Genomic DNA, 9,755 nt, shown 5'->3' with positions numbered 1-9,755 from the left:
AATTTAGAAATGCCAATCAGCCTACAACACTTGTGTTTGGACTGCAGGAGGAAACCGGAGTACCTGGAGGAAACCCCCAAAGCACAAGGAGAACATGCAAACTCCGCACACACAGGACAGAGGTGGGAATCGAACCCCCCACAACCCTGGAGGTGTGAGGCGAACGTACTGTGAGGACCTTCCACTGATATAATTATTAAGGCAGTTAATTAATGGTATGCTACACCTAAAGCTACGTAAAGTAAGAAACCTTTTTTTGTAAAATGGCAGCGGTTTTACTTATAAGGAGCAGCGAAAACTGTGATATTCACCACACACACACACACAATTACTGTCAGGGTGTCAGGTTTATTTTAGGGCAAACAGGTTCAGGTTGCAAATCTATCACACATGGCCCTTTAAAAAAAACCAAAAACAAAACAAAACACAACTGTACAGTCACATAACAGTAAAAGAAAATTAAAATGTATAAATATGGATATTAGTGTTACATGACGAAAACAAAGTTAGAACACGTGCAGAAAACTATTTGCTGGAATACTTTTTGTGGCCCCACATTTCCACAGATTATTGAGACCCAGTCATCAACTAATACTTAAGTTTCCCTTCAAAGTTGGCTCGGTTTTATATTGGACCTCATTCAGACAATATGAAAGAATCTTCCATGTCAGGCCATCATTGGCCCTATTAAATAAAAAAAAAAAAAAAGAAGAAGCTGGATATTACCAAGACAGGCACACACAGTGTACCTTCGCAAAAGCCCCAATATGTAGTAGAACTAAGATGCTTTCACCCACAGTTTACAATGAATTTGTTTATGGGGAGACAGACATATGATATTTTGGTCACCTCATTAAGCCCTATTTAAGTTGTGTACTTGGATGCCTCCTGGCTGGGGTAAAGCATTAATACTGTATTTAAAGGCTGTCCAGAGGACTGAGGAGGCAAGGTTCTAAAAACTGTAACAACAAGGCCAATCACTGCAGCACAAGGTGGGTGTGTTCCAAAAACATGCAGGCTAACGTGCAAAACCCCCATTATTTTTTGCTTTTTTTTTTGTTTATGACAACATATGTACAAAAAGCATCTGAAAGCAAATGCTACAGAAGCAATTGGTAAAAGGTTCAGCCATTAGACAATGCATCTATTATTCATTTATGCCAATTTAGAGGGATTTCATATAGTCTATAGACACATGCCCTGTATCTATAGCACGTTTCACATTTAAATCAGAGTGCACACTTAAAACCAACAGTCTGAGTGGCCAAAACATAATATGAGAAAAAAACTAAACAATATGCACGGTAGTGTTTGATGTTTCTGCCACCATTCAATTGTCTTTCAAAGCAGGAATCACTGCCATTTGCAAAAAATATTCATTAGCATCTACACATTTGAGTAAAGTCTTCATTAAGCAGCAGGATCAGTATAGACCTGGGTCTGGGTGGGATTGTGGTACAGGAATCTTTAAACATTCATTCAGTGTTTCTGACTCAAGATGCTCCGGATCATATTTCTTTCAATGCAATAAAGTGAAGCACCTGTTAACTTCCATGTATGAAAACAAATAATTATTTTAAGCTTTTAAATTTTCATTTAGATTGTCATTTTCTTGAAAATTGGGGCTTCAGCATATGTGTTCATGTGGTAGTCCATCCAGATTTTTTGCAATGATCTTTACATATACTGCGAAGAGGAAAATGATTGTTTTTTATTAATTATAGTAGTCCAGGGATTTCCTGCAGGTAGAGGATCTGAGTGTGTTTACTCAAACCAACAGCCTGTTCTTCAAGATGTACAGCAAACCTTACCAACCCACAATTGTGGAATTACTGAAAAAATAACTGACGTGAGTTAGGAAGCTATAAAATAATTTAGCATGGCTCTTAACTCAACTGTGAATTTGAAGCAGAAAATTTGCACTGACATCACAAAATCCTGGGTGGAATATACACTCAGTAGTTTGTCCTTGTTCAGGTTGATTTGTGCCATTATCGCAGGGCAAAACATACTGTAAAAATAAAGAAACAAAAAAGCTATTTGACATCCTTATAAAGTAAAGCAACTCATAATAATACAAATCCATAGACTTTAAAACAAACTTCAATTACAAACATAAAGGATACATTTTAGATCCTTTTCTGTGTTACAGGGTGTGCCGCTCTGACGGCATGTCACTGTATTTAAATACAAATTTAAATAAACGTATACACTTAGTCCTACATTTTTGGCTGTCATTTTAGCTTAACCTTAAAATGACACTTGATCTTTTCAAATCACATTTAAAATCACTCGGCCAGCCAAATGATCCTCCACTAACTCTGATTCAAGTGACATATTTAACCTACGCAACTGTTCCCCATTTAAAACAATGTCAAAACCTCAAACACTATAGATTTGGAAAAAAGACCACATTATTACATTATTAAATGTTAAATATCAAGTCATTTCTTTAAAAACAAAAAATAAAACAAACAAAAAACAAAACAAAACAAAAAAAAAAAACAGTAACTGGTGCCAGTTATACAAATCCGAAGATGTGATCCCTATAACTCACTGTCAAGAAACTTTCAATCTATTTTTACATTCAGGAAATGATCAGGAAACAGGAAATCAAAAGGAATACTGATGGAAATGGTTAAAATGTGTTGGAAATATCCAGGGGTGGAAAAAAAAAACATTAAAGAGGAACAAAAACATCTGAAGGATGCACAGCTAAGACCCAACTATTGAGTGCAATGAGCATGCCTTCTGCATTAGCTGTGAGAGGACACGTCGGACGAACTGCTGCTGTTGCTGTTGGTTGTCTGGGCTCTCTTGATATACAGGTTTAGCAACTTCATCTGTGGAGAAAATATTTAACGATGCCATGAAATTGCAACATTTAGCATTATTATGGGTAGTGTGATGGCTAGATACCATTAGAAAGTAAAAAGCAAGAGATTTTTTTTTTTAAATGTCACTAGTAAGTGAACTCTCATTCCAGAGGTAGAGAACATTAATGCAGTTGATGCCACTGTCTAAAATCTACAGAATTACCCCCCAAAAGATGCCCTACAACACAAATACATGATTTCAGATTTCCCTTAAAGGGTTTGCTGCAGTCATCTTCAATTAATAGTTATGTGACTGCAGTCATGTTTAAAAACTTAGACAATAGCTCAAAAAATAAATGTCTAAATGGCACATATAAATGTAAACAGTAAGAATAGTATGTATGTAATCAGCATAACCACTGCTCTGCTATTTGGTTGTTTAGCCAGCACTGACATAGGTTTATTCACCGAAAACATTTACTGCTGCATCACAGTTATAGTCCAGAATGCTTACAAAATGGCTAAAAATGCTGGGAATTTAGGTTAAGACATCCACCTTAAATCTGCAGTATTAAACTTTCTTTGGTTAAAAATGAAAAAGAATCAATTATTGAGCAAATACGTATGTAAAAAAATAAAATAAAAATAATAATCATTTTTGTTCAAAACGGTGTCCTTACCTTACCCGATTCGCAATGGTAAGCTTATAATAATAATAATTATTATTATTGTTATTGTTATTATTATTATTATTATTATTATTATTATTATTTATAATTTGAGCTGTCGGGTCAGATTTCATGGGAAAAGTCAGTGATGTCAGTCGTCTTTGAGTGGGTACGTCACGTCCATAAACAGAAAGAAGAAAACCCGGTTACTGTATCTCGTGTGCGGGGACTGAGGACGGTGGAGTGTTTGTAACTTTTCTTACAACAGTTGCTAAGAATTTAAACTGGTCATCTAGATGGCTGCTTTTAAACCGGATCGTTCTAAACAGCAGTTATAGGTGACGTCTCGGGCATCAGCTGTTATCAAAACCAAGAAACCCCTAACTGCTGAGAGCCTGCAGTGAAAAAGGAAAAAGCGACAGAGCCCGTTTTAAAATGAGAACAAATCTCAGCATGGCTTTTCAGAGGTGGCGAAGACTGAGATCTGAAGGGACTGAAGACTGATGCAGAGACTGCTTTTATTCTGCTGAACCGGTAAGACATTTCAGTGGCTCAATAGGGAGTTAGCTAACATTAGTACACTCGCTCGCTTGATTCAGCTAGGTATCGAGTTTCCTATGCTGCTGTTTTTTTTGTTTGTTTGTTTTGCTATGGTCAGTGTGGTAAATTGCACTTATTTCCTGCTAGCTATGAAACAGAGTAACTCAGCTCTACTCCAGGAAATTCACCGCCACCTCCGTTGTCGAGTACTAATATACTAATATACAAATATATATACTTTACTACTATATACCAATATAAATACATAGTATACTAATATACCAACATACAACCCATACGAATACCTCAAAACCATCAGATTCATCCACGCAGAGGAGCAGTGCCGAAGCACAACTCACGTAAAAATAACACCATAAGTAACCTGAAATTTTATGTTTCAAACAGAGATTGTGATAGAGAGGAGAAAGTTCAGTACTGTGGCTTTAACGTAACTTAGGTTAACCTACGTCAGTGTTTGGCGACCCTTGTTGATCTGTACAGGTCAAGTGAAACAAACTGCTGTGGAATGGAACTAGGGCAAATGTGAACACACAGCAACAGAAGTGGAAGCAAACAAACAAAGCAAGATTGATAAGTGGGAAGAAGGGCAGAGAACGTTGAACTGGTGAGCAAATGATTGTACCTTACTGCCCGTGAGCTGTGCCAGGTGGGGCTTGAGCTCTTCACCGATGACAGAGTAGATGGCCACTAGGCAGAAGACACTGGCCTTGCGAACACTGCTTTCTGTGTTGTCATAGCCCTGCAGACAGACAGAAACATAGATGTTAATACTGACCAATAGCTCTAGCCACACCCACAAAAATAGATAGCTATGAGAGTGTGATGAGGGAGTAAAAAAAACAAAAATAATAATACATTTACAATACATTTGGACAGCCATGTCTACAAGTGGCAGTCAACAATCTCATCACATTGTCTACATGCCTAAACTCTGCACATCTAAGCCCAGCCCATTTAGCAGCTGATTTGTTTATATTACTAGCAAACACACACACAAAAAGCACAGCTGATATTTATTAATACTGTAAAATAGTAGATTACTATTTATTGAACTGAAATTATTTATGGTACCATTTTACATGTACCAACGTGTATTAGTAAGGTATTAACCTACCATAAGCCACAGCACAGATTCTACAAAAATCACTAGAACTATAACGGAGGGTGAACACCATTCTTCCTAAAGATATTCTTAAAAATATTTTTCTTGGTGTTTTGAAGATGGAGGCAGAGAGCTCAGTGTAACTAATCTCCCAATCCCATTCTCCATTTAAAAAAATCTCCCATACATGCTCAGTTAAGTTGAGATCTGGGGACAGCGAAGTCCATTGCAAATGACTTGCATCATTTTCACACTTGTTGAATCACTCAGTGGGTCTTCGTGCCCTGTGGATGGGAATGCGGTCATCCTGGCCCAGTCCCATCAGGATAGAAATGTTTCATCATAACATAAAGTTGATCAGATACAAGAACGTTGTTTGATTTGCAGTGACTCTTCCCTCTAAGGGAGCACGTGGACACAAACCACGCCAGCAAAATGACCCACAGCATAACAGAGCTGTGTATGTAATAAATGAGGTGTACACCTAACATATAAAGGGATTGGGTGAGTGTTTTCATGGAAGCACAAAAGAACTTTCCTCGCATTGTTATTGTGATGTGCCATAATGGACATTCCAAAAAGGAAAATGTGTAAAGCAAAGGTAGTCTTAAATAAGTGATTAAAGAGATAAATACATCTTATCTTCCCACTTACATTCCACTTCCCCTAATCCCTTCCAGCACATACACACATGCATTTTAATTGAATGAAATCGTTAATGCTTTTTTGGACACACTTTCATATCCTAAAATCTAGCAGTGGTTGGTAGGTTGTTGCGATTGCCTAAGTAGGATATTGCCTTTTGATTCCTTTAACAACCGTAATCTTAAATGTATTTATTTATCTATTATGTTTTACAAGCGAGTATAAATGATGGTTAACAGAAACATTAGAAACTCACTTGTAAGAGGCCAGGAATAATGTCTGGCAGCAGCTGATGAAGAGAATCCTTGACGATGCGTTCGACGACTTTTGTCTGCATTTTAATAGCTGCTAGGTTGATGGGGTAGTCTGCAGTCTGTACAATGGGACACAGCACTTTGATGCACTGCTCAGGGTGGATGGAGCCAGCCAGTGTGGATGCAGACTCTTCAGCAGCCCTTACCACCTGGTAAGAGCAGGGAAAAGGGAGAACAGTATTTAAGCTTCTGTAGGTTAAACCTTCTTTCATTCAATTCATTTTCCCTTACATAAAATATAATCTCACCTTGTCGTTAAGACAAAAGATCAAAAACTTCTTAGGAATGTATAATTTTTCATCACGTCACTCGTGTGAGTAATGACAGTGATGGTGCTACGAACATGGTCAGCGTGTTCTGTCTTAGAGGCAGGTGTGCCCTATGGTTCATTCATTTATTCATCTGTTTTAGGTGAACATCACTGATGAGCAGTAAACTAGATGCTCTGTTTTCACTGGTGCAGGTGTTGAACTTTAAGCTGGGATTAGAGACCTACTGGTTAATTGCTGTTTCAGTAGCATGACTTCTGCGAAAATCCTGGTTTGATTTAATTGCATCATGCAGTGACATATGTGTAGACTTAATTATGAAAAGTTCTTTCATTTCCTAAATAAAGTTAATAATGTTAACTTGGGCATGCAGTAATTTTGTTTTTTAGAGGCATATTTACACAGTGGTGAGTAAAAAAATTAGCAAGCCTCAGAGAACTGGTAAAGGTCATCAAAACAAAGGTTGAGGATACTGCTTTATTTTAAGTGTACACTGCCCAACATACAAGGTTGATTATGAAAAGAACATGAATGAAAAAAGCATTTGTAACCTCCTTGTGAGTGTCTTTGTGAGCCTCTAATGTCTTCATGATGGTGAGTTCTGCATAGTTCTTGAAGCGGCCTGGCTGAATCCTTAGGATTTCTTTGAGAACACGCAGAGCCATAGCTCGAATAGTGTGCTGTAAGAGACAGCAGAATGTAAATTACTTACAGTCAGTCAGGAAAAAGGGGAAAATAAATGTGTCATACAATGCTTATATAGGAGTGGAGCACTGTATTAAATGTATTTATGTACAACAAAAAGCAGCCAGGTTTTTTTTTTTGAGGGAAGGTATAAGGTGAAGGAAGCACATTTTACTCTACACACTGTCAGATGAGTAGATGCTGTGTAACAGGAGAGACTCTGCTAACAGAGGGAAATTCTAAACGTAGATAGTTCCCAATGTGTATACTTGCACATCACAGCGAAGCTAAGATGAAAATGGCTGTTTAGGTAAAGTCTCACATCTTTATCTCCAAGTGTCTCCAGGAGCAGCAATAGGATGGTTTTAAAATGCTCGTCCCACACAGCTAGGCTGTCTTCTCGGGTGATCTTCAGAAGTTCCACCAGTGCCCCTTTTCTCTCTTCTACTCGCTCATTGTGATTGGACAGCTCTTTCAGCAGGTCTGCCACCAGGTCTAAGTAATCCAAAGCAAATGCAGTAAAAATAGAGGACAAACCAGGCAAGAGACCTTTATTTTACCTTTATTTAGCTACCCGGCCACATTTGGAGCAGACAGCATTTAGAAGACACTAGAAAACAACTAGGATTAGTATTTCCTTGGATTTTTACATACGTTTGTACAGCCAGATATTACTCCAAGTATATTACAGACATAAATCCAAGTTCAAGATCTGTTAGTTTTTGCCTAAAGCAAAAAGCAATGATATAAAGGCAGAAAAAATTTAATGCAGTAATAAAGAGCCACCACCGAAAGTTATACAATATCAAGTAGGGTTGCAACTATATAAAGTAAAACTCCCACTTTCACTGCACCTTACGGTTTCTGTTCCTCACTCCATAGGCATATTGTTCTACTTGTGTTTACTTTGACTGTACTATTTCAATTAGACATTGCAGATTTTGCTTGCGCACGCACTGTTCGTCACCGCGTCTACACTGCGAGTGAGGAGCAACGCAGCTTCGTTACAGATACATTTACATTTATTCATTTAGCAGACACTTAATCCAAAGCGACTTACAAACAAGGAATACATAAATTACAGATTGCTCCCGTTTTAATATACGCCAGAATTTACACTGCACGTGTGCAAATACAGCGTATAATGACAACAAACTGGAATTAAACTAAACATTTTAGGCAACTTGCACCAGTTTCCCCGACCCCTTGCACACAGTGAAGAATTTTGGATTTAAACGCAAGTTTGTGCTCGTGCATCACTGTCGTGCTTCCGTGCTACACAAGCTCGGCTTTGTAAAGTTTGCAGCCCATAAACACAAATTTATATGTCTATGCTGCAGGTTACAGTCTTCTTTAATATAAAATGCTCCCATGCCTTAGTGGGTCGCACACTTTTTCCCCCACTGTCACTTGACGATTACGCCTCAGTCATGTTGGACATAAAAGTTAATGCTAACAAACAGCAAACTGAAGAAAATCATTTGCATTGACTCTGGGTATTCAGCTGTAGCTAGCAGCGTTGCATTACATGCGTTATGTGCCATCGAAAGGGAAATGTCTTATACTTCTGGTTAGAGACGATCCTACCCTTCTAAACTAGATGGTAGAGTGCATAGTGTAAGTGCATAGTGTATAGTACGCCATTTGGGACACAAAACGTACTGAGTAAACGTGCCCCTTGCCGTTCTTAGACCAACTAATCGATAGCGAGATTTGTTGACGACGATTTTCATAATCGATTAGGTGTTGCAGCTCTAATATTAAGTCACTGCATGATATTAGTGACTCAAGCACTGCTAGGACAGAAGCAGCCATGCCACCAAAGATGAGATGCGGTAAATGGAAAACACTGTGATGAAGCAATTTGACAAAGGACAAAACAGAAATGTCGGAGGAGTAATCTGTTATTCTACTGAGTCGGCCTTTACCAGGAGAAAAGCCCTTGGAGAGCACCATCTTGTTCTCACTGCACTCCTGCCGACGGCCTGTAGAGAGGGAAGGAGAGGAGGAGGGAGGACAGTAGGGATGTGATGACCAATATACTAGATGAAACCCATGACACCCCCACCCCCTTGATCCCCTACTACCCCTCATGCCTTTATGAAAAGTACACGTGAAAATAAGAATGTCCTGATTACTGAGAGAGAGTAGATATGCTTCTGCTTTTCTTATGCATTCAGAAATTAATTTAATTTTCATTTTGTTTTTAAATCCTTATAGAACTGCCTTTCTGCATTCTTCAAGCTTATGTCTCCTTTTGTATCATGGCAAGATGCATCTAATGTTAAAAGTCATTCTATTTTTATCCTAAAAGCCAATTACAATTCATTTTTCAATGTTACTCTTCTTTTGCATCTCTACTTCTTTTCTTTAAACTTTCCATCTATATACAGTGAAGGGGTCACTGTGGAGGGAGCTGAAGGTTAGAAACCTTAATGACTTGGAGAATATCTGCAAAGAGGAGTGGGACAAAATCCCTCCTGAGATGTGTGCAAACCTGGTGGCAAACTACAAGAAACGTCTGACCTCTGTGATTGCCAACAAGGGTTTTGCCACCAAGTACTATGTCATGTTTTGCAGAGGGGTCAAATACATATTTCCCTCATTAAAATGCAAATCAGTTTATAATATTTTTGACATGCGTTTTTCTGGATTTTCTTGTTGTTATTCTATCTCTCAGTGTTCAAATAAACCTA

General features: G+C 38.2%; 1 protein-coding gene across 12 annotated transcripts in view; it reads right to left on the bottom strand.

Annotated features, from left to right (window-relative positions):
- Positions 1 to 328: 328 nt before the first annotated feature.
- clasp1a (cytoplasmic linker associated protein 1a) overlaps positions 329 to 9,755 on the bottom strand; it is a 67,707-nt gene continuing 58,280 nt past the window's right edge. For all 12 annotated transcript variants that reach the window (XM_053680937.1, XM_053680941.1, XM_053680938.1 and 9 more), the window contains 6 exons: positions 8,988 to 9,044; positions 7,382 to 7,554; positions 6,927 to 7,055; positions 6,049 to 6,255; positions 4,668 to 4,784; positions 329 to 2,843 (listed from right to left, as the gene is read on the bottom strand). In XM_053680937.1, coding sequence (XP_053536912.1) covers positions 2,757 to 2,843; positions 4,668 to 4,784; positions 6,049 to 6,255; positions 6,927 to 7,055; positions 7,382 to 7,554; positions 8,988 to 9,044 — 770 coding nt within the window. In that variant the 3' untranslated portion in view covers positions 329 to 2,756. The remainder of the gene's footprint in view (positions 2,844 to 4,667; positions 4,785 to 6,048; positions 6,256 to 6,926; positions 7,056 to 7,381; positions 7,555 to 8,987; positions 9,045 to 9,755) is intronic.

The sequence above is a fragment of the Ictalurus punctatus genome, chromosome 6, assembly GCF_001660625.3.
Source record: "Ictalurus punctatus breed USDA103 chromosome 6, Coco_2.0, whole genome shotgun sequence".
Lineage (NCBI taxonomy): Eukaryota > Metazoa > Chordata > Actinopteri > Siluriformes > Ictaluridae > Ictalurus > Ictalurus punctatus.
This window is presented reverse-complemented; position numbering and strand designations above follow the sequence as displayed.